This window comes from Talpa europaea (assembly GCF_964194135.1).
Source record: "Talpa europaea genome assembly, chromosome: 7".
Taxonomy (NCBI): domain Eukaryota; kingdom Metazoa; phylum Chordata; class Mammalia; order Eulipotyphla; family Talpidae; genus Talpa; species Talpa europaea.
The window spans coordinates 70,416,472-70,439,989 of NC_140074.1; the positions used below are offsets into that span (position 1 = coordinate 70,416,472).

A 23,518-nucleotide genomic window follows, 5' to 3' on the forward strand; every position below is an offset into this window, starting at 1 on the left:
CAAAGCCCGTCCCCGCCCCGCGCCTCACCGCCGCTCCAGCCCCCGCCCCCGCCCCGGCCCAGCCCTGAGCGCGGACTGCGCGGGGCCGCGACCCGGCCACCCAGACGGCCGCCTCCACGGCGAGGCCAGCGGCGATGCCCTGGGCCCTGACCGCGGCAGCAGGACCCGAAACCGGAGGCGCAGGGAGCGGGGGCCCCGCCCGCCGCCGCCCGCCTCCCGGACGGCTCGCGGCCCCACCCCGGGGCTCCGGCGCGGCGCGGCCCGGCCTACCTGCGCTGCCCGGCTCTGCGCCCCGCCCGCCGGCCCGCTAGCCCGCGCGTCTCCCGGTGGCTCTCGGGTCCGGCCTCGCCCTCCCTTCGACACTCGCGCGTCCACTTCCGTCCCGGGACGTCCCCCCCGCGGGCGGCGCCCTGGGCGCGCGCTCTATGGTGGCGGGGCCGCAGGAAGCTGCTCTGGCCGCCGCTCTCGATGCTCGCGCGCCTTCCCCGGCAGGAAGCGGGCGGTGGAGGGTGCGGCGCGCTCGGAGCGGACGCCCGAGCTGCGGCGCGGCGCCTTGGGCTGGTAACCCTTCCCTTTTCGGGTTCAGGCGAAGGCGGAGCAGCGGCGCAGAGCCCCGCCCCCGGGTGCTGCATCTCGGGACGTGGCGCGGCTTCCGGGCAACTCCCGCGGGGACGCCAGGCCCCGAGCGCCGCCGCCCGGACGCGTCACTTCTGCTGTGTTGGAAGCCGGGGCCAGCGGACCCGGGGGGAGGGCTGGGCCGGGGGCGTCGGCCGCCGCCAGGCCAAGCCCGGCTGGAGAGGCTCTAGCGGAGAGGTGGACGGACAGCCGGTGGGTGCAGGGCTCCGGGCGGGGGGTTGGCACCGGCGGCGGGGGGAACACCTGTGTTTCTGCCCCTCCTTCCGTAGATGCCCCCGATGGAGCTGGCGTTGGACCGAGATCGCCCGGACCTGCTGGACTTCCTGCTACAGGAAAGCGGAGACTTGGGGGCGGTGCCCGGCGAGTCCCCGGAGGCTCCAGAGCACTGGGAGCTGCCGCTTTCCGATGTGGGTGGGGGCGCCAAGTCCGGGAGGCGCGGGACCCGGGCGTCCTTGAGGCCAGGAGAGGTGATAGATCAAGGTCTGTTAATTTAAACCCGTGCAGGTAGACCACGATTGGGATGTAGAGGATTTCCTGAGCTCCCTGCTGAATCCGCAAGCATCCCTCTCCGACCCCTGTTTGGTCGGCCATGATCACACCTACTCCCTCCCGCAGGACCATATATCCATAGATCTAGGTGAGTCTGGAATAAATGTAGCTTGGGGAGACGACTCATGGACTTTGTTAACTCATGCTTCCCCTTTTGCAGATTGCAGAAGCTATGGAAAAGAGGGGGTCCAAATGAATCCACTGCAGATGGAGGAATCGGCAGAACAGGTATTCGACTTACGGGAGGATTATTGCTGCATTGCTTGGATGGAAGCAGGATTTTATTATTTATTTATTTATTTATTTTTAACTGAGGTGACATTGGTGTATGCTTAATCAGGTATCATCACCATAGCGCATCCACCACCGTTATTCCTGTTACAGCCGCTCACCCATACCCCACCGCCCATACTCCACCATCCCTGACCTTTAAGCCTTCCTCCCTTCCCTCCTGTTCTTTCCCTTCCCCCACCCCCTCCACCCTTGGTGTCTCAGTTCTGTAGCCAGCTCTCCAAGGGTTAGTTTTTCAGCTTGTCTTTGACAATTAATTTAGTTACTTTATATTCCACATATTAGTGACACCATCTGGTATTTCTCCTTCTGACTTATTTCACTTAGCATTTGCATGTTGCTGCAAATGACATGAGTTTATCTTTTTTGATCACTGAGTGATCAGGCTCATCTGTTAATCCACTCATCCTGGAGCACTTAGGTTGTTGTTTCCATAGTTTAGTTACAGTAAATAGTGGAGCAATAAACTTGGGGGGACAAGTTTCCTTTTGAATTAGTGTTTTTGAATTTTTTTGATAGATGGAGCAGGATTCATCATTCCTGTCTGACATCCCCTCCCAACTCAGCTGCCCTTATCCCGCTTTCCCGGAACCCCCGATTGCTAGGCTGATGCTGACAGATGAGGAGAAGAGGCTCTTGGAGAAGGAGGGGCTTACCCTGCCTGGGATACTTCCTCTCACTAAAGTAAGATTCCCATTGGTGGAGCAAGGGGCGGTGTTAAATCCGAAGTATGCTAATTATGTTACATTTATATCACTAACTTGAAATCAAGTATCCAGGTGAGAAAATTTAGCAGATTTTTTGCTAACAGGAAATTAGTGCGTGTAATGTGCTAGATGCATGGGTGGATTCTGGTTTTGTGGGACTTATACAAATTTTGGTGTTCTCTTTAAGAAAAAAGAATTCTTAATTATCAGTGCTACATTAGTTAGTATTGACTGTGCAAGTGAGGGGCCCTGATTCTTAGATTTCATTGGCATCATGTGTACTCCACCTTGTGCTGCATGGCAGAATTTTTAGAGTCCATGCAGCCTGAACCAATGTAATAATGTAAAATTGTGAACTTTAAGTTTCAAGCCAGGAGTAGTAGCTTCATGAGCTCAGTATTTTGATATTGTGATGAAGTCAATGTCCAATGGTAGAAAGGTTAAGAGCATTTTAATTGCTTAAAGTATGAGATGAGTCAGCAGTGTGCTATGGCTACCAAGAAAGTGAATGGGGTTTGGAGGCTGTAGCAGGGTTGCCTCTAGCAACCTTGCTCTCCTTTCTGTTGGCCAGATTGTATCTTAGTCTCCCTCTCTGACCGTGGATCTTTGACAATAAGAGGATGCGGTTCGTTTTGAAGAGATAAGATCATGAGTTAAAATTTTTGCCCAGTTTTTTTAAGTCTGAAGAAATGTCAAGTGCCTTAAAATAACTCAAGACTATTTGTTATCGATGGCCCCAGAGAGTAAATTAGGTACTAAGTCCAAAGGAAAGAAATTACAGAGGCAGATGTTGGCTCAGGATAAGGAAGATGAAAAAAAAGTTGACTGACTTGTGAGGACATTAACACCTGGGGCTTGGCGGCATTCAGACAGAAGCCAAGTGCCTATTGGATGTAGAAGTGATTCCTGCATTGGGAAGAAGATTGAATTCAGTTGCTTTTCCTCTCCGGTTCATTGTTCCTCTGTGTTTTCCTGTCTTCTCTCAGATGGAAGAACAAATTCTAAAACGTGTGCGGAGGAAGATTCGAAACAAAAAATCTGCTCAAGAGAGCCGAAGGAAGAAGAAGGTGTATGTGGGGGGTTTAGAGAGCAGGTATTAAAGAGGAAGGGACTTGGGGGTGAGGGAAACCAGAAGTTATGGGAAGTGCTTTTCAAGGATGAATAGAATGAATACAATCTGTGCCCCCATATCCCCATTATTTCCCTAGGGTCTTGAAATACACAGCCCAGAATCTGGAGCTACAGAACAAAGTACAGCTTCTGGAGGAACAGAATTTGTAAGCAACTCCCCAACATGAGTCCCTTCTAATCCCTTCTATTTAATGTGGTCTCAAATGATTCATCTGCTGCACACTTGATTTCTACCTTGGCAGTTTCCACATGCAGTATCTGGTGCTTGGCTTTTTCTGGGCTTCTAATTTCAAGAAGCTCACAGTAATGAGGAATAAATTCACAAGTAACTAAGGATAAGTTAAATACCAAGAGAGAGAAAGAAGACAGACTTCATGGGCAGATAGCATTTGATAGAAGATAGAATTCCTGGGGTAGAATGGGGAGGAAATTCTAGGTAGAGAGAACACAGCAGGGTCCAGCCTGACTGGAGCCCTAACATGGGGAGCTGAGCCAGAGAGGACTGGCTCTGAACACTGAACATCTGGTGAGGATTTTGTGCATAGATGCTCAGTGTAGAATTATTGAAGGTATTTAGAAAGAAGTTTAAGTCTAGCCAGGGAGAGAGATGTGTGTCTGTTTTAATGAGAAACTTCAGGCATTTTGTCCACAGAGAAGTCATTTGCAAAAATATGACAAAAAGAGAATCCAGTGCACAGATGGGGGAGGGTTTCATTGTATCTCAGGGTGCCAGGCCAGGGGCTGCTCACTGTTTCCTCTCTTCCTCTAGGTCCCTTTTGGATCAGCTGAGGAGACTCCAGGCCATGGTGATTCAGGTATCAAACAAAACCAGCAGCAGCAGCACCTGTGTTCTGGTGAGGATGGTGATGGAAGAATAGGTTTTCTCAGGTGGCAGGGGCAGGGGTGTAATCCAGAGCTCTTCTTCATCTCCTTTTTCCTGTGTTCCAGGTCCTACTGTTCTCCTTCTGTCTCCTTTTTGTGCCTGCTATGTACTCCTCTGACACAAGGGGGAGCCTGCCAGCTGAACACAGAGGTGAGAGGCCTGAGGATACCACCAGGGTTGGTTGAGGGCAGAAGCCTGGCCTGCCCCTGAAGTCTTTGTCTCCACAGTGTTGTCCCGCAGGCTTCGTTCCCTCCCCAGTGAGGACCCTCACCAACTGGAGCTGCCTGCCCTGCAGTCAAAGACACCAAAAGATAGCCCAGCCCATGTGCTCCCAGCTCTTGGCAACTCTTGCTGCCTGCTCTACAACATGTCTCAGGCTTGTGATGCAGAGCTTTCCCTGAAGTTGCCTTCCCCTGATCCCTTCTCAAAGTCCCTCTACCCAGGCCCCATCCTGCTCCTGCATGCAAATCTCACAAGAGGAGAGCCCCATACCTGCCATCTTGCAGGGCAAATACTCATGCTCAACATCAGTATATGGGGGACCTTAGCAAATGCTTGGAGCTCTCAATCTGCATCCATATAAAAAGGAGTGGGAGACGGCTAGCCTCAGCTCCTGTGCCCTGTCATGAAGCCTAAGGGCTCACATACACTATGCTTACTGGCTTTCTGGCTCTTTCATTTGTACCCATCTATCACCCCATGAATGGGCCTGGAGGAATCAACTGAGCTTGAACATTGCATGCAGTGAGGGGAAGGGAGGAGGAAATAAATAAGTGATTCTGAAGCCTTGGTCACCCTCATCCCCTCTTTACTGGTGTGATTGTGGGGAGAAAGGGGAGAAGGGAAGGTGTGTGATTGTCTTGGTGGCTCAGGGTTGCAGGAGACTGGCAGGGGTGGGTGGTGGGGTGAGTAAGGAGGGACATCCAGGTGGGAGGCTGGGCTGCTGGCACCTCCTTCCCACAGTTCAGAGGGCTCACTTTGGGCTCAGGTTTGCTATAGCTTCCTTTGGTCCAAATTTAAGCTCAGTGCTTAGTCCTGTGCCCTGCTTGGCTATTGGCCTGGAGGCTTTTTTCTGCTGCTGCTGCTGCAGGGCCAGCTGCATGGCCCAGATGCTCAGTGGTCGCATGTAGGCCAGTGAGCGGAACACCTGCTTCTGGCAATATGCCTCAGGAGTCTGGAAGGCCAGGCCCAGGCGCTCCCACACGGTACGGTAGCAGCCTTCGGCTGTCTGGAAACCCTCCCAAGTCAGGCCCTATAAGGAGAGATGACAGTCAGATTACTTGGCAGCCCCTGAATAGCCACTTTAGTTGGACAGATGGAGACAATTAGGGTCTCTGACCACAGGGAACTCCCAGCTGGTGGGGAAGATAAACTTGACCCCACAGGCAGAAGCCTGAAGGCAGAAGATGGAATGCATGCCAAGGGAAGTGGGGAGGATTTCTGGGTGGATTACATGACATGGGGTAGGGCTGTACAAAGTGGCTGAGGAAGTCTGTTGGGCTAAGGTACAGTGGAGAAATGGGGAAAGGAGCATTACCTCCTGGATCATGGTGGCAGCCAGACCGTAGACCACGCCCACCCAGACTTCATCAGACTGGATACTGGATCTATCTGGGACGCCATGGGGCTGCATCCCATTCACAGCCCCCATGGTCCCTCCTGCAAAGGCCTGAACATTGAGCTCAAAGATAGTTTGGAGAGCACGGACCACATGTGGAGTAGGAAATACCTAAAGTGGCAAAAGGCAGAAACATGGTCTCTCTCACTTGCTTCCCACCTCCAGTGGAAAAACCTACCCTCTGGCTTCTAGTCTCTCTCACCTCAGTGTCTCCTTCTCCTAGGCCACAGGCCCTCAGGAACCATTGGCCAGCACACTGGTCAGACATGACGCTACAGGACTGAGGCTGAGAGCTGCAATCATAGTTGTAATAGCGACCTGGAGTGGAGAAAGGGCAAAGTGAGACTCCTTGCATCCCCACTGCCTTAGGACTTCTTAGGATCCCCAACTCACCATTCCACAGCAGTCTCTCATAGGCTTCTTGGCCCCGGCTGAGGATGGAAGAAAACTTATCGTGGATGTCTTGTGCCTCACACAGAGCAGCCATCTGGACCATCACAGCCACAGCTGCCAGCCATAATCCTCCACAGTAAGCACTAATCAGGGATATGGGTTTGGGGGTCAGAGTGGCAGCTACTCCCGGGGAACATGACAGGCAGTGAATCACGAGCCCACAGCCCCTTGGTGCCCAGCTCCCCACCTCAGGCCCCCTGAAAGTCCCTACCCCCCAACCTGGGGCCTGTGGTGACCCATCCATCATAGGTCTGATCTGCATAGCCTCCATTCTCAATGAGTCCATCTTGGTCCTTGTCAAACTTCATTTCAGACTCCATCACGGCCTAGAGAGGGACCAAGACACTGAAGACCTAGATACTAAGGAGAGAACAATAGCCAGCCGGGCTCTCCCCAAACACCAGTCCTGCCCCTGGTGCACAGGCCACTGCACATACATTCCTTACCAGACAAACAGGCCACATGTCCCTCAGGAAGCCCCGGTCACCAGTCAGATAGTAGTCCCTATAAACCTGTAGCACAAACTTCAGGTTCAGGTCCTTCCAGTCAGCAGTATCATGAATTAGATATGCATTGACCCGGAGCCATGGCTCGTCATCTGTGGGAGGGGAGGAAACCTGGTTCATTTGCATCAGTGGGTAGAGATGAGGGTGCACAAGTTAAGGGAGGGTGACTGACCTTGTGGTGGAGGAAATTTTTACCTGGGTCCCCAATATCGTGGGGGATGACATTCCTCCTTTTTACAGGTGCTGTTACCCCACTCATCAGGTACCGTCGCTGTGTCAGGTCCTCCCCGAGAGTTGCCAGAGCTGGGGAAACAGGCATACAAATGGGAGGGGAGCATAGAGGGTTGTGAGGCCCCACAAAGGTTCAGGAGTATGGAGAGCTAAGAGGGCAGAAGGGGTACAAAAAGGACTCTCACCCATGTCATACTGCAGGCTGAGCTCGAGTTTGGGCCAGAGCATGATGAGGGCGAAGGAAGCATAAAAGTGGACATCGTATGTGTTGTACATGCGATATTCCTGACCTGGAGGAATAAGAGAGACATGCTGTTGCCAGAATTCCTGCTTCTCCTTCACCATCCCCCGCCCCTAGCTTGTCCTCAGCCATTGGCGGTGGGGCACTGTCACCCCTCCACACACACCACTTATCACCTCTTCACAACCAGTACCCTGAGGCAGGCAGAACCCATCGGCCTGCCTTGTGGTAGGGAACAAACCCTGGCCCCCCAGCAGCCCCTACCTTCAAGGTAGCCAAATCGACCGTATTCCCATAGGATGGGACGGAGCTGACACATGCTGTCCCCCAACTCCTCCGGTACAGAGTCCTCAGGAACTTCCAGCCATACTGTGCCTCCATCAGCCAAAAAATATAATTCATTGAACAGTGCAGATTTGTACCAGGAGGGCAAGGACCTGGGGAGTCCAGAGGAGGGAATGCTCAAAAGAGTGCAGACCTTCCAGGAGAAGAAGGATTGTGGGGGTGGGTGGGAGGGGTGGGGTGTTAGCAGAGTGGAGGCACCAAGTGAACCCCAGCCCAACTGCTGATTGGTGGGTAGAGAGTGAATGAGGAGTCCCAACCAGAGTGTGAGTGCCTATGAGGGTGGCAAGAGATGGAACCGCTGGCACCTGTCATCCAATATTGGGCTCTGCCAAGCCGAGATCTTTTCTTCCCAGTCTGCGTATCTGCACAGGGCGTAGTGGCTAAGGGCAGGTGCTGCATTACCATCTTGGCCAAAGAACCTTGTGTACCGTCTGGAGTGGAAAGAAAGGGGAGGGGTAAGAACGAGGGTTCTACTTCAGAACCCTAGCCCCTCAGACCCCCGTACTTCCCGTCCCCTCACCTGTAGTGGTCCTGGCCCTTTGCTCCGAAAGTGATCTTGGGCATGTCCCAAGCCAGTGAGAACTCCAGCCGGCACTGGCCCCGAGGCGGCAGCTTGCCTGAGACACACACAGCCCCGGCGGTGCCGATTCCCTTCTGGGAGGGGGTGCCTGGGCCTGAGAGAAGCACAAGAGCCATCAGCACAGGCTCCCCCCAGCCTCGGACCTCTAACGGGGGTGTAAGACCTGTTCGTTACCACGCCATCCACCCCTGCTCCCCAGACAGAAACCTCTCTCCCCACCACCTCCTTGCCAGAACCCCTATCACCAGCGGGGGAGTCCAGCTGTCCATCCTGAAGGAGATCTTGCCACACCTGCTGCCCAGTGCCGTCAGGGTCAAAGGCTGTAACGTGGGTTACTGTTGTTTCTGCCTGTTAAGGGGCCAAAGGCTCTGTGAGGGAAGCGCCTCAAGCACACCGGCTTCCTTGCCCACCAGCTCAGGAGGTTGAAGGGCAGTGGTGAGCATGGGGCACAGAAGCTGAACAGATGAAGAGACTATGGTGGGGAGGGGTAGGTTGCAGGGCCAGGGCAGGAGCTCGGAGGCTAAGGTACAAGGTAGGCTCCTTCATACCGTGCATCGTGCAGCCACAGCCATTGTGTAAGGGTTCGGAAGGGTTTGATGATGCAGCAGCAGCCCCTTTACTGTCTCCCCATCACGATCCAGACAGAAGGGCTCATTCCACAAGCCCCCTGGGGCATCATCTTCACCTCCTAGTCCATTCCTCATGGAAAACATGATGGACACATCCAGGGCTTCATCTCCTTCATTTTCCACATCCCACACAAAGACTCCTACCGGCAAGCTGCTGTCCTGGGAGCAAGAGATCAGACTCAGATGGCCCCACTCCCGGGGATCCGTCCTGGACATTGAGGACTTGACTCAAATATTCCCCATTATGTGTTCTTGTCTTCCACTTGTCACTCCCCACATTCCCAGGCAAGCTGTCTACCAGGAGACACAAGGCAGTTTGGGGGTGGTCCTGGAAAACCAGTATGATGTTCATGGCTCCAACCTGCTCTCTTTCACAGATCATGGAATTCCCAGAAGCAGATCCTGGGGAAGGGAGGGCAATGGAGGAAATAGGGGGGACTCACCTGGTAGTCGTGGGGTAAGATGGGCGTGATCTGGCGGCAGGTAAGGGTGACATTCTGTCCAGGAAGCTGATAGACAGTCCAGGCTCGAGGATAGAGGGCATGGTAGAATGCAAAGTACCCACAGAGGCCCCAGTTCCAGCTGCGCAGTACACTCGGGCGCTCCACAGACAGGACTTGCTGGTACACAGTCTGCCCTTTCCGACGCAAGCATACTGTGAACTAAACCAAGAAGGGCAGTTAGGCTGGAATGGAGTAGCCTCAAATATATCTCCCTTCAAAGTAGCTCCTCCCCTTCTAGAGCCTGAAGTGGTTGCCACTGCACCAGCCTTGCTCATCCCTCAGGCTCAGTGAGTGACCCAGTCTTGCCTCCTCCATCAATCTCCTAGGCTTCCTGTCCCGTCTCTCTGCTGTGGTCCTAAGACCCCTAACCCAGACCCTCACCATCTCTGCTTTGATGCTCTGCCTTTTCTCAACTGGGGATCAGAGTGATCTGCATATTTAATCTATGTTTTTATAATGTTCTAGTGACTCCCCATGGCCCTCAGGCTAAAATCTAAACTCTTCTACTTGTCCTCTCCCTGCCCATCAGACACTGCCTATTCAAGCACCAATTTCTGGTCATATCAAATACTCATGTTCCTTCAGCACAGTACATTTCCTCCTTTACGCCTTTACTCATGCTCATTTTTTCAGGTGGTGAAACCCCTCATCCTTCAAGACCTCAGTTAAATGCCATCTCCTCATACAGCAAGTCCTCCTGGGTGTGCCCTACCCCTCTCTTCTAGCATGTTACAGTGTGTTTATTTACATTCTGACTCCCTGACTGCTCTGGGTTCTTAAAGGCAGGGATCTTCTGTAGTTTACTGAGGTGCTCCTCTCCACCTACAATTCCACACCAGAATCCAGCAAAGTTGGTATGTGTATGGGGAGAATGGGCAAAGTCTGCCACTGTGTCCCTGTTCCTCAGTATACTATTCGTCCCTCTCATTTTGGCACTACTGTGATCTCACACATCAGAGACTCCATTTTCTCAAAGACCTATTTCCCTAATAAAAATTCAAACTTCTGGATGGCAGGGGATATGAGGGATTAATAGCTCTTGCTCTGTTTCAAACTATGTCTGATATATTTTTTTAAAGATTTATTTATTCATAAAAGAACTGGGGTTTAGGCCAGAGGTGTGGGGGGTAAGAGGAGTCACCAGAGCATGGAGCAGTCAACAGGCAGATCTATTGAAATAACACCACTGAGGGGAGGTGTGGATGAGACAGGAAAGGTCTGCTGCAGCATGTGGGTTAGCTTCTTGGCTGAGGATTGAACTCATGTTGCAGTGGCTGATGATAGCTTGATAGCGCTGAGACTTAACCCCTTGTGCCACCAGGGAGGCCCTATGCCTGATATTTTTAATGTATATATAAAATAAATTTTTCTGTTGTTGGAAGTAGATAATGGTAGGACCATGGGTTCTTAACTACAGAGAACTGGTTCTGAATCCCCAAGCTTCCATTTGTCAACCAGGTGACCTTGGGTATGTTATACTTCTCTGGATCTTAGTTACCTCACCTGTTAAATAGGCATAAATATAGGATTGTCTTAAATATTATATATTATATAAAAAGCCCAGCACATGTTAAGCATGCAATAATTACTTTAACTGTAGAGTCACGATTCTGGAAGGCATTCCCTTCAGGATACCTGAGGGATGAGCCAGAGAGGAAGCGTGGAACATTGGGCAGGGCTGGTAAGCCTGAACTGGGAAGGGCACTGTCATTCATTGGGCTCAAGGTCTGCTAGTTATTTCTCCTTTGAAGATGAGCTGAAAGCTGGAGGCATCCCACAGACAGGAAATACAAACTTGGTGGACTGTGCAACATGGTAGGTCACCAGAAAGATGATAAAAAGTAGACCTCAAGCCTCTGGCAACTGAAGACCCACGTGTGATGAAGGAACACAGAGGGGGAAAAAGTGACGCTTCAGAAAAAGGGAAGGCGGCTTGAGATTTGCATTTCCCAGATCCTCAGCCAGAGAGGCCTCCTGGAGAATGATGGGCAGAGAAGATGACCTTTGGCAAAAAGTTGGCAAATCAAGGTGAATAGTAGGTGCTCTACACATCATTTTCCCTATGCATTTGTAGACACTTGGTTTTATTTTCCTTTCTGGTCCTACCTAATACTTTTTCAACTAGGTTAAGTGATCTGGGAATATGCTGCAATCTCTGAGGTTGGGCACTGGCTCAGCTTGTGGAGCTGGGGCAGTGAAGTAGGCAGGAAGCATTTACTAGAGGAGCACAGGGATGCCAGGGCTGCTTATTCTTTCGAGGAATGTGTCCTGTGTGTCTCATTCCTACTGTGCATCTTAGCACAGGGCCAGACACCTGGAAAGTATCCCGAAAGCACTGACTAGACTGAATCCCAGACATATCTAACTGCCACATCCCACACAGCCACGCCCCTTCTTGGTCAGGGGAGATATGTCCTGGATCTCTCTTCTACCTCTTGGTTCTTACTTGGTCAGCGATGACTGTCCTGTGCTGGTACATTCCAGGGTTAAGCTGCCAACGACAGAACTCGCCTCTCCAGCCACGGGTGATAGTGCCTCCTCCAATGCCACCCAAGGGACAACCTAGAGAGAAAATCAGGATGGTTAGCAGGGCACAGGGAGAGGAAAAACATCCATTTCTCATTTTCTAGATTATAAGGATAACTTCCTCTAAAGACCCTAAGGATATCAAATCAACATGTTCCAGGTATATGAGCACCTTGAACTTATACAGTACTATATGTCAACTGTAGCTCAATAGACTGGGAAAAAAAAAAAACAAAAAACACCTAAGGGGTGGGAACTTGCATAAGCTGGCAGCCTCTTTGCCTAGCTCTGCAGTAGCTGCGGGCAGGGTGGAGCTGGGGTGAGGCTCACCGTAGATCTGTCTCAGGGGTACACAATTGAGGAGGTCAATGAAAGGTGTCTTCTTCTCCACCTGGGTTTTCTGGTACCACCACCGCAAGTACCTGAGGAGCAAGTGGCAGTGTGAGTGCACGGGGAGGAGGGCTGGCCTCCCAGGCTGCAGTCACGGGCCTCTCTCTGGACACACCACCAGGACATCCCAATGAATGACAGAAATAACTAGCAGATCTTGAGCCCAATGAATGAGGGAAGGGTGGGACCTGGGCAGGCTCTGGAAGACTAGGGACACCTTTGGTAGTGTCCCATTAAATGTCATAAGGCCCACTCACCTTGGCTTCTAAACCTCTTTTCTCTTGACTTCTCTATAGTTCAAGGTTCCTTCATCTTCCTAGTCACTAATCATCCCAGCTTGCAGTGGGGATTGTCTTTGTTTCTCCTTTTTGATCTTTCCTCACCTCTCCAGCCCCACTACTACAGCTTCAGTTTACCTCAGGAACTTTTGTGTGCCATATTGAAAATGCCAGTTATGGTTTCCTGACCTGCAGCCCCCTCTCACTCCCCACTCCTCCACAAATAGGCGTAAGCTTCTGGAATAACTTTTCTTTTCAAAATGATTTTCTTGAATATGAAAGGTGAAAATCTGGAGAATATACCAGGTGGGAGGGGAAAAAAATCCCACCCACAGACAACCAATGTTTATATTTTGGGACATTTTCTTTTAAGATTTTTTTTTTTAAGTTTAGCATTTAAACTATAAGCTTTGTGATTGTGCTCTGTCATAATATTCTGTAAAGTTTCCTAAAAATCCCAATATTTTCCAGGTCTTATCACACAGCTCTGTGTTTAATAGGCAAATGACTCTGTTTGGGATTTAAGGCGCGATAGCAGTCCCAGCCTATCTTCAATTCTTACTTTCTACAAATCCCCACTTGGGGTGGATCCTCAAAAAGTGATCCTGGCTCTGCTAGTCTCTCCCAATTCCACTCTCCTCTCCACCCAGTCATTTTATAACCATTATTCAAGATACTACTTGGAATCGTGTCATTGGGTAAGTAACCCCTTTGAACTTCAGGCTCCTTATCTCAAAGTGGAATACTTTCTGCTCTACCCACCTATGGGGATGGTTCAAAGAGCAAATGACATGATTTAGATATGAAAGCCACAAAGTGGCCTATCTGTCAGGTATGGTCGTTACTAGCACATACACTATCTCAACTCCTAATCAGACACTTGTTATTTCATTATTCCTCAAGTGAGTCTGACATAGTTTTAAGTTCCTTAGAAAAAGCGACAATGACAAAGATTAGTTGAATATTACCCAGAGCTTCAAGTACAGGACAGGGTACATGGTCTGCAGACAGTAATTGTTGAATTTACAAATGTACAAACAATGGGGCATAAGAGAGACTTACTCGAACAGGAGCAAGGGGAGGAGGAATGTTATTAAAGAATAGGAAGGCTCCATTCCGGGGGTGGAGGGAGAGGAAGGGAAGACAAAGGATGAGATGTAGAAAGGCAGAAGATTCTTTCTGCCAGCTTAGGGGAAACTGGACTTTGAAACTAGAGGCCAGAAAGGATTGGTGTGGGGGTTGGGGGGTTAAGGTGTGGTTAGGGCAGGGAGAGAGGAGAAATGCACCATATGAAGATAGGCAGAACAAAGGAGTATCTCACATAGAACAAGAGCTGGACAAATATTTATTGAGTGAATGAACTCTGGCTGGAAGAGAACAATCAAAATTGAGTGCTTACCACATTCTGTCCAAGAGAACGCTTGCTGAGCTCCTAATCAGAGTTCCCCTCAGCTCAGCTCCCCCTTAGGGTTTACCTTTCTCTCCCTTAATGTAGCAGTGGGCCTTCCCTAACCTATCTGGCCTTCCCCAGAATTTTAGCCCCGACCTAAGAATTCAGAATTCTTTCTCCTCTCATCCCTAGTTTCTCCTCAAAGGAGGAATTAATCCCATTCCAAAACCCTGTGTCAGTGACCCCCGCCTTATCCTGGTATGGGGAACCAAGGTCCAGGGAACCAAAAACACAACTTCAGGTCTCTATAATGACTCAGCTCATACTTGGGGATTGAGGGGCTAGGATGCCCACCTGTTTTTGCCCTCAGTGTTCCCACCACATGCACCCCATGCTTCTCTCAGTGCTCTAACCGTAGATCCTATTTTCACCCAAATGCCTTAGGAATCAAAGCTGGGCTGGGTCAGTTTGGAAGCAGTCTGGAGAGATGTTTCTCCTTGGGAATAAGCCACTCACAAAAACTAGCAAAGGAACCAGATCCCCCAGTTGTTCCAGTGAGGCATGGGGGTAGGTAAATGTCCTTCCCACCCAGCTCCACAGCACTGATTGGGGAAGGGAAGGCTCTCCTACATTAGAGGGATCACGGTTGGGTTTCCCAACCTTTAAGCCACCCTCCTCAGCTCTGTGTTTATAGTGTGGACTGACTCAGGATGACCTCAGGGTGATGCTTTCAATCCTCACATCCACCTGCTCCTGCTAATAGATCTTGGCTCTTCATCACTGTCTTTGAACTCAATGGTGATCTGGAGGGATTTAGAGTTCCACAGCCTAGGATAAGCTCTGGGGGGTGTATGTAACCACTGGGGTGGGAGAAAGGAGGGACCTGGGCAGGTTTGGAAGACTAGGGACACCTTTGGCAGTGTCTCTCTGGGCAGAGGTCTTTTTATTTTTATTTTTAAAAATATATTATCAGGAGCCATCTATCCCAGAATAGAATGAACAACACTTCTTATCGCCCTCTCTTCAGGGTTGAGAGCAGGCAAGTCCTCCTCACACATTATTTGGGGCTAAAGCTTAGGAAGAACTAATAGGCATTGGAACTGTGAGGTGGTGCCCCTGATGGGTAGAGAATACTCCAACTGCTGGGGGTGGGGACTGGGTTGAGAACCTCCCTCTCCCAAATAGAACAACATTGTGTCAGTACCACAGCAGCCCATCTATCCTTTTTTGCCTTACCACAAAGTATAGCTGACCCCAAAGAGCAGTCTTTGGAAGGAAGTATTTGAGAGGGACCCTAAATGGAAAAGGCTGACCTTAGGCCCACAAGTTCTTCTTTAATCAAAAGGCAAGTTAGTAGGAGGAAAGGGGTTACAAAAAGATGTGACTTGGTCTACCCTCCAAAACCATGGGCTTAGAATAGATTAGTGGAGTCTTGACTGGGACTAGGCACCCACCTGCTTTCTTACCCTTTCCCACCTTGCTGGGTCTTGTGCTGGAATAAAGTGAAGCCTAAAATACTCTAAGCAATGGAACTACTCACCTGAAGCCCATGCCCAGATGCTTTATCGCGTAGCTCAGAGAGACATTGTTGGCATGAAAGGGTTTCCTTTTCTCTGCAAATTCGTGAGCCAGGCAGATGCGCCAGCCAAAGGGAGGCACCTGGTAGCCCTTGGCTTTACCCTCATAGGAAGCCATCAGCTGCCCAGAGCGCTCAGGATTGCAGCAGCCCAGTTCATTTGGGGGTTGATTGTCCTTCAGGCTCTCGAAGTCTGAGATCTGCACAGCTTCCGTGCCTCCAGTATCTTCAGGGCAATAAACCTGTGGATCCCCTTTGGCACAGCTCATCTGTTCTGAGGCTGGGACTCTTGTCCCCATGTTCCCTGGATCCTGGGTCCCCACGACCTCGATGGCCCCGGGTCCCGGGTCTTTCTGTGAGGTCTCGCCAGCCAAGCGCCGACGCGGCGCTCGCTAAGTGAAGTCCCGGAGGGCCCGGCGCGGGGGAAAGCCGAGCTGAGCCGTCTCCGTGGAGCGGAGGAGCCACTCCCGCTGCGGCGGTGTCGGCGGCCGCAATGAAGCCGCCTCCGGCTCCCCCTCGGTCTTCTCTTTGGGTCCTGGGCGGGAAGGGTCGGGCCTCCGCGTCATTGGGCGGCGGTGATTAGCTCGCGGGGCCGAAGGCCGGGGCCGGCGGAGAGGGGAGGAGCCCCGGGCCCAGCCCCCCCAGGCACCGCCCACGGGGCCAGCCCGCCGGGCACCGCCCCTGGGGCCAGCCCCGGAGCTCGGGCGGCCGCGCCCCCGGCGCCCCCAGAGGTGGGCGCCGGCCCCCGCCGGCCGGTGTCCAGGCCGCGCCCCGCCCAGGTGGCAGCTCCCGGGACCCGCGGGAAGGTGACCGGGCGGCGGGGCCTTTCCGGTCCGACCCGCCGGCGCTTCCGGCCGGAAGGGCTGGGAGCCGGCGCGGGGCGGAAGGCCGGGGAAGTCCCGCCTCTGCCGGGCCGGATCCGCGGTCGGCGCCGCCTCGCGCCAGGCCCTGTCCGGGAGGGGCGGCCGGGAGGGTCTCGGGCCCGAGGCTCCCAGTCCCCCCGCGAGGTGCCCGGGCTTGGGGCTCCAGGTGACGGCGGCCACGGCCTCGGGCTGGGACGTGGACCCTGGAGGGGAGGGGGCGGAGGCCGGCCCGGCGCGCGGGGCGGGAGGGCCTGCGGCGCTGAGAGGGCCGGGGCGGGCGCGGGCTGCGGTGAGCTGGGGCGATGTCTGGGACCCAGAGCCTTGCCTTCCGCCTAAGCCGAACCGAGTCAACTTCCACCCCCCTGCCCACACCCTAAATCCGGGAGCTTTCCTTTCGACTCCTTGGCACAGGCCGCTGCTCTCCTTCCTCAACCTCAGGCTCATCTCAGACCCCCTTCCCTGCCCTGGTACTGACCTCTGACCCCCGCCCCCCTTGTTTTCTTCTAGGTTTTATTCGGGAGCAGCCATGATTGAAGTGGTGGCCGAGCTGAGTCGGGGTCCTGTGTTTCTGGCTGGGGAGGCACTGGAGTGTGTGGTGACAGTCACCAATCCCCTGCCCCCCACGGCCACTTCTGCATCCAGGTGGGGATGCTGGTGCTGAAAGTGGTCCTTCTAGAAGCCTGGTCTCTATAGTGCTAAGCCAGAGCTCAGGTTGTCCTGTAAGCTACACCATCACCATTGTGCTCTGGTTGTAGGAAAGGGTCAGGTAACAGAAGATGTGGTTGATATAACCCTCCACTCTTCTTTCCCTTTGTCCTTCCCCATTCCCTTTTCTCCCGGAGACATACTTCTTTTGTATAATGGTTTCTCTTTAGGGTTCTTCATTCCCTGATCCGCAGAACAGCAACCTCAGTTGTGCTGGTTTAAGACAGTGCAGTAGGGAGTTTGAGAGAGCGTTTGTGAGGTCAGGAACTCCCTCTGATGCCTCCTTTTCCTCCTCCCACAGTGAGGCTCTGGCCTGGGCCAGTGCCCAAATTCATTGCCAGTTCCATGCCAGTGAGAGTCGAGTAGCACTGCCTCCCCCTGACTCCAGTCAGCCTGATGTCCAGCCTGAGAGCCAGACTGTCTTTCTACCACACCGAGGTTAGAGATGGGGCATTGTCACCTAAGGGTGAAGTTGTTAAGTTGGTCTGGTGGGTCTTTATAGTCCCTGTTACTTTGGGAATGTGGGGATATGTAATTATCTCTTTGGGAGTATGAGATTGTTGCTGTCTTGCAAGCAGAAAAGAGGGGTAGATTGGTTTGGGTTGCCCTTTATTGGCAGTTCTTACTGTCCCTACCTGTTGTGCTAGCCTCATCCAGTGCTGGGCAACAGGGTCGTTAAATTGCAGTTATCCTTTTTTAGGTGAGAGGGGTCAGTGTATCCTGTCCACACCGCCAAAGATCCTATTCTGTGACCTGAGGCTAGACCCTGGAGAGTCCAAATCATGTGAGTGACTCCCTGCATCCCTGAATTGCCTTGTACGGATGGCTCCTGGAAGGACTTCTCTGCCCTCCAGCCTTCAGCCACCCTGACTGTTACTTCCCAACCAGACTCCTACAGCGAAGTGCTGCCCATTGAGGGACCACCCTCTTTTCGGGGTCAGTCAGTCAAGTATGTCTACAAACTGACCATCGGCTGCCAGCGTGTCAACTCACCCATCACTTTACTCAGGGTGCCCCTGAGGGTTCTGGTGCTGACTGGTAAGTATGGGCTCCTGGAGGGGAGGGCTCAAGAAGTCTCACCAAAGCAGATGTCATCATGAGACAGCTTGTGAGAGGGGCTGGAGGGAAGCTTCCTGTTCTTAGTGACCATGCAAGGGATTTGGGAAAGGGAAGGTTCTGGAAAATAGGTTGAGATGTATTATATCAGCTTGTGGCTCCCCTTTCTTATAGCCCTCTCAGGTTGAAGGCTTAAAACCTTAAACCCCTACTCTTTGTTTCCTCCCAGCACTACTTTTCCACTCATTCTCCTTCTAGGCCTTCAAGACGTCCGGTTTCCCCAGGATGAGGCTGTAGCCCCATCCAGTCCTTTCTTGGAGGAGGATGAAGGTGGGAAGAAGGATTCATGGCTAGCCGAGCTGGCTGGGGAGCGCCTCATGGCTGCCACATCCTGCCGCAGCCTCCGTGAGAATCCTTTCTTAACTACCTTCCTCTTACTCCCTCCCGCCCCCGCAGTATTCTTGTCCCCTGTGGGTTTTCCTAACTGCCACATATTTCTGAGGATTCACTATCTCACCTCAGATTAGAAAGAAAAGTCCCACCTTTGGGCTTCTGGATCTTAGTCCTAGACATTCCCTAGTGTGGACTTCAGGCTTAACACTCTTCCGTTGTCCCCCAGATCTATACAACATCAGTGATGGCCGAGGAAAAGTTGGGACATTTGGCATCTTCAAATCTGTATACAGACTCGGCGAGGACGTGGTGGGGACCTTAAACTTAGGGGAAGGAACTGTAGCTTGTTTGCAGGTGAGAGGAAGAGAGGCTCTGAGGCACTGGCCTGAAGGGCTAGGTTGGAAGGAGGGAAAGGGCTTGCATAAAGAGGGGTGATATGACGAAGTAGACAGCGGGGTTACTCAGCATCCCTTGGGTGAAACAACTTGAGGTTGGGCTGCCCTCTCACTTATCACTGCCTGCTAGCACACATTTCTCTTCTTGCTCCCAGTTTTCAGTAAGCCTGCAGACCGAGGAGCGTGTGCAGCCTGAGTACCAGCGACGCCGAGGGGCAGGAGGTGCTCCCTCCGTGTCCCATGTGACTCACGCCCGGCACCAGGAGTCCTGCCTGCATACAACCAGAACCAGCTTCTCCCTCCCCATCCCTCTCAGCTCCACCCCAGGCTTCTGCACTGCTGTTGGTGAGACCCTGAGCATTATTGGAAAGTGGGTAGGAGCAGGGTAAAATACTGGGCTTAGGTGAGTGTAGTGGATCCTGTTTCCCGCACACTTTCAGACGTACCCAGGCCCCCCTTTTCTCAGACTTTCAACATCTGGCCTTATCCTAAATCCTCTGACCCCTAAACTCTTAACAGCTTTGCAGCTCTCTTTCCCTACCCCTACCTCCTGGGAATCTATTGGAATCTGATTCCCCAGAACTTTTAATTCAAACAACTAAAGCCTTGATTGTTCCACACTTAGGTTATTAGGTGCATGATACCACTAACCATATTGTCAAGTTTCTGGTTAACACAATAGATTTCTTCAGAGAGACCACTGATCCTAGCTCCCTGCTGTGATTTCTCTCCCTCTTCCTGAATATAGGTTCTTTTGCCATTTGCTAACCTTGTCTTGTTCCTGACTTTTTTTCTTTAATTCTGATGTCTCTGACTTTATCTTTTTCTACCATAGTTTCACTGAAGTGGCGACTACATTTTGAATTTGTCACATCTCGAGAACCAGGTTTGGTGCTCCTGCCGCCCGTGGAACAGCCTGAGCCAGTCACCTGGACGGGACCTGAACAAGTGCCTGTAGACACCTTCAGTTGGGACCTCCCCATCAAGGTGCTGCCTACGAGCCCCACCCTGGCCTCGTATGCAGCTCCAGGCCCTAGCACCAGCACCATAACCATCTGAAACTGGCCCACCCTGGCACTACTTTCTTCAGGATACTAAAATCTCGGCACCTGGACTCTAGTAGGGCCCACTTTTCCTACCTGGGGTTCAGTGGCATGGACAATGAGAAAGAGACAGGCTTTCAGCTGGAGCATTAATTTATTTATTCTGAATAAATTGGCAGCTGCTTAGTGGTTTCCCTGGAAGTGGCAGCAGCAGTGGGCAGTCAGCAGAAAGGTTTAGCTGGAGTGGGGAACAGGAGCCCCAGGAACAGGGGTATTTGCTGAACCCCACTCTGGGTCAGGTCCACCTCCTTTGCAGGGAAGCCGAGGGTCGGATTTTTGCACCAGGGAGAACTGGCAGGTTCCTGCCTCCTGCCGTACCTCACACTCAGCTGGAAAGTCGATGGGATGTTGGGATCTGGGAAACCAGAAGGTGGGGAAGCAGTCAGTATAAAGGCCTCTTTTGTCCCTGCCCCACTTCCCTCTCTCCAGCATTCCTCTCATACCTTCCTCTAGATCTCCTGTCACCCCCCTACCTAAGCTCTCATCTACCACTGATGGTGATTTTTTTTCTGTTTCGTAGCAGGAATATTTCCCCTCCACACCCATTCCTTTCCCCCTCACTCTAGCCTGAAACCTCTCACACTCGTGTTGGTACCTTCAGCCTCATATTGCTCTTCTGTTCATGCTCACATCACAATAATCTAGTCATTCCCTGGCCATGCCTTGGTCACTCATGCCAGAACCATTCTATCTGGTCATCCTGGGTCACTCACGTGTCACAGCAGCCCACACCGACAGGATGCAGACAGGTGCAGTGGAAACAGTCCTTGCGGAGCCAAGACTCACCCAGGGTGTAATACTTCCCATCATGGTGGCAGGGGGCTAGGGAAGAACAGGAGATGTTAGTGTGCGGGGAGTGGTGGTGGCTGACAGAACCCCTTCTGCCAGACAGCCCCATTATTTCCAAGCTGGAAGAAGCCTGGGTCTTCTGACACCACATACTCTCTCAGCCCACTTCCTCCCAACTCCCATTGTCCTTGTCCTGTCCTAGGTCTCACCCGCCTTTACCTTGAGCTTGGAAGTAGCACTTGCTGTGAACTCCTGGGTACTGGAGGAACAGAGATATCACCAAGCAGACCATCCCCCAGCCTCCCAGGGTCCCCTTAACCTGTCCAGCCCAGGGCATTCCTAGGGCCATCCCTGCAGCACAGCCCTCGTGGACCCTTGTTGGCTTCTCTTTAGGCTACTCTGATCTTGTCTCTTTGGCTTTTCTTTCTCTCCTTGAGTCTCTCAGTTTCTGTGTTTCTCCCCTGGGCTCCTGTCTCACACCATCTCCCTGCCCTCTGCTTTCACAGGCTTGGGAATGTTTATAAAGTGAGGACCCTGGCCCCCTGCTGAGTAGAGCTGGAAAAGCTGTAACTGTGTTTCCTGAGGTGAGGGCATGAAAACAAGAGGTCTAGCTTTAACAAGCTGTGAGAGCTGATTCATGCCCCAGCATAGCTAGCGGGAGGGAGGTGGCCGAGGAAGGGGCACTGGACTGGGCATTTGCCCAGCAAAGAGGTGGGAGGGATGAGGGCCCCCAGGTGGTCCCCAGATTTCTTCCCTGACCTGGAGAGAAGGAAGCATTCCACTCTCTTCCACCCCCAACCCATACACACTCCAGGGGTGTGTGTGCTGGGATCCCTGCCTGGACCGGAGGGAGGCATTTCCTGGGGATGGCTAATCCTGTGCCCTAGCCAAACCGAGGAGCTGCAGGAGGGTGCTACGGCCAGAGGCTCCAGGAGACCTAACAGGCACCTGGAGTAGAGAATGTTGCTCTCAGAACCTAGAGTGGTGTCTTCCTGAATTATCCTGGAGACTGGAGATGTGGCTGCCCCTCAGAGATGGGCGAGTGACTTCCACAAGAATCCTGGAGATGAACTGTCCTTCATCACCCCAAACATACAGCAGACACCCCAAACATCCCTCTTTAAAAGGATGGTACTTTTAAAGAGGGACACCTCTTTAAAAGGATGGTACTTTTAAAGAGGGGCATCTGTAAGTGCCCTCATGCTGTTAGTCAAGTGCCCTCTTTTCTCCTGTATGTTTTGGAGTGAGGTTTTTGGAGTTTAGCTTCTGACATCTCTTCTGGGTTTCCTGTATGTTCTGGAAAACCCCAAGATGGGTGATTAAGAGCATAGGCTATAGAGTCAGGCTACTTGGATTTAGATCCTGACTCCATGTACTAGCTATGTGATCTTGGGCAAGTTACTTCACCTCTGTAAACCCATTTCCTTATCTGCAAATTGGGATAGTAATATTAACTCACAGGGTTGTTATGTGAATTAAATGAGATAATGTGTGTGACATTCTCAGCCCCATCCCTGGCTCACAGCCCTCAGAAAATAGCTGCTACTCTGAGGTGAGAGAGAAACCGGGTAGCCATTTCTTTCTTTGACATCGAGCAGCTCTGTGTGCACAGCTGAGGCTTCTGCTGGGTGCTGCTGTCTCCTGGCATAGACTTCTGCCTGCTGCTCTTGTGTTCCATGTCCTGCCTGAGGGAACATTTGGGTTTAGTCTTTATATCCTTGAAATTCTCAATGTCTGGCTGGAGAAACAGTGTTGCTTATAAATTTACATTTTCTAGTGAGTATGCATCTCCGTAGGGAAGAGGTAGCATTTTCTCATCATTTTTACATCTTTTAAGATTTTTCTGCTTTTCTCTCATTAGGTTTCTGATTTATTCTTCCCATCCCCACTCAAGTGAACTCTCAAGTTCTCTTTTCTGACTACTCTAATCCTAGCCAGTTCTAGCCATCTCTGGTACTAAAGGCCCATGGCCAAACTGAATTTCCTTTTCTTTCTCACACTTCAAAAACTCAAAAACTGTTGCAGCTGTTGCCCTCCTAACTTGTAGGCCAATCACTTTGTCCAGTCCCAATGACTAAGTCTTCTACTCTTATTGCCTGGTGGGTCAGATAGAACAAATTCTGACTGACCTTCACAGGGCTGCCCTGCCCCTCTCCTCACTATTGTAAAAGCAGTTCACCTAAGACTCCTAATCTGGCCTCTTCCAAGAAGACAGAGTAGTGGAGGGTGATGCAGACCATACTGTAAGTTCACCCTTGTCAGGTTTGACACCCTTTCCATTTGAGGAGAGTGTCAAGAGAAAAAAAAGAAGACTTGCAGTTGAAGCATGGTGCCCTGATACAGGCTGGCAAGCAGGTGACGTGGCCTTGGACTGATCTCTCAGCAAGAGGAGGTGGATTCGAAGGCTTGATTTACATAGGGCCTAGAAGCCATGCCAGTGGTCAGTAGCTCTGCTGTTGCCTGGCTAGGGTTGGGGATCCAGCTGGCACTGTGGGAGGCTGGACCATAGATCACCTTCATGCTTCTGCAACCTAGAGTCAACCCAAAGGTGGGCGGACATGAGTGGGAAGCTGGAGAGCATGAAGGTGGTGATGATGCTAGAAAACAAAGGGTGCCCAATGAGGACTGGTATCTGAGGTAATGGGGACAGAAAGAACTGAGGACACCTGTTGTGAAGATTAGGTAGCTGGTAGGGGAGTTGGGCCCTTCTGGAAAGAAAAGTTGGGATGCCAGGATCCATGGCCCAGTAGT

General features: G+C 51.9%; 4 protein-coding genes across 4 annotated transcripts; 2 read left to right on the forward strand and 2 right to left on the reverse strand.

Moving 5' to 3' along the window:
* Window positions 1-905: 905 nt before the first annotated feature.
* CREB3 (cAMP responsive element binding protein 3) lies at window positions 906-4,780 on the forward strand (the record flags this gene model as incomplete). Its single annotated transcript, XM_084237827.1, has 9 exons — window positions 906-1,043; window positions 1,141-1,273; window positions 1,346-1,413; window positions 2,071-2,160; window positions 3,170-3,276; window positions 3,392-3,460; window positions 4,084-4,168; window positions 4,263-4,347; window positions 4,425-4,780. The coding sequence occupies 9 exons, from the start codon at window positions 906-908 to the stop codon at window positions 4,778-4,780; spliced, it is 1,131 nt and encodes a 376-aa protein (XP_084093953.1).
* A 285-nt stretch (window positions 4,781-5,065) lies between these two features.
* Window positions 5,066-15,967, reverse strand: GBA2 (glucosylceramidase beta 2; the record flags this gene model as incomplete). The annotated part of the gene is made up of 18 exons (XM_084238301.1): window positions 15,428-15,967; window positions 12,160-12,251; window positions 11,750-11,865; window positions 9,244-9,462; window positions 8,720-8,959; window positions 8,417-8,519; window positions 8,112-8,265; window positions 7,897-8,022; window positions 7,511-7,683; window positions 7,191-7,295; window positions 6,970-7,077; window positions 6,715-6,866; window positions 6,488-6,594; window positions 6,209-6,351; window positions 6,018-6,133; window positions 5,735-5,926; window positions 5,175-5,449; window positions 5,066-5,081 (listed from the first exon to the last, which is right to left on the reverse strand). Exons 1-18 carry the CDS (start codon window positions 15,760-15,762, stop codon window positions 5,066-5,068), a joined length of 2,772 nt encoding a protein of 923 aa, XP_084094427.1. The 5' UTR covers window positions 15,763-15,967.
* An 837-nt stretch (window positions 15,968-16,804) lies between these two features.
* On the forward strand, window positions 16,805-19,934 carry RGP1 (RGP1 homolog, RAB6A GEF complex partner 1; the record flags this gene model as incomplete). Its single annotated transcript, XM_084239053.1, has 8 exons — window positions 16,805-16,968; window positions 17,333-17,469; window positions 17,732-17,815; window positions 17,920-18,069; window positions 18,346-18,492; window positions 18,707-18,834; window positions 19,031-19,220; window positions 19,711-19,934. Exons 1-8 carry the CDS (start codon window positions 16,853-16,855, stop codon window positions 19,932-19,934), a joined length of 1,176 nt encoding a protein of 391 aa, XP_084095179.1. The 5' UTR covers window positions 16,805-16,852.
* A 218-nt stretch (window positions 19,935-20,152) lies between these two features.
* MSMP (microseminoprotein, prostate associated) lies at window positions 20,153-21,116 on the reverse strand (the record flags this gene model as incomplete). The annotated part of the gene is made up of 3 exons (XM_084236149.1): window positions 20,153-20,333; window positions 20,692-20,800; window positions 20,987-21,116. The coding sequence occupies 3 exons, from the start codon at window positions 21,114-21,116 to the stop codon at window positions 20,153-20,155; spliced, it is 420 nt and encodes a 139-aa protein (XP_084092275.1).
* Between the last annotated feature and the right edge of the window lie 2,402 nt (window positions 21,117-23,518).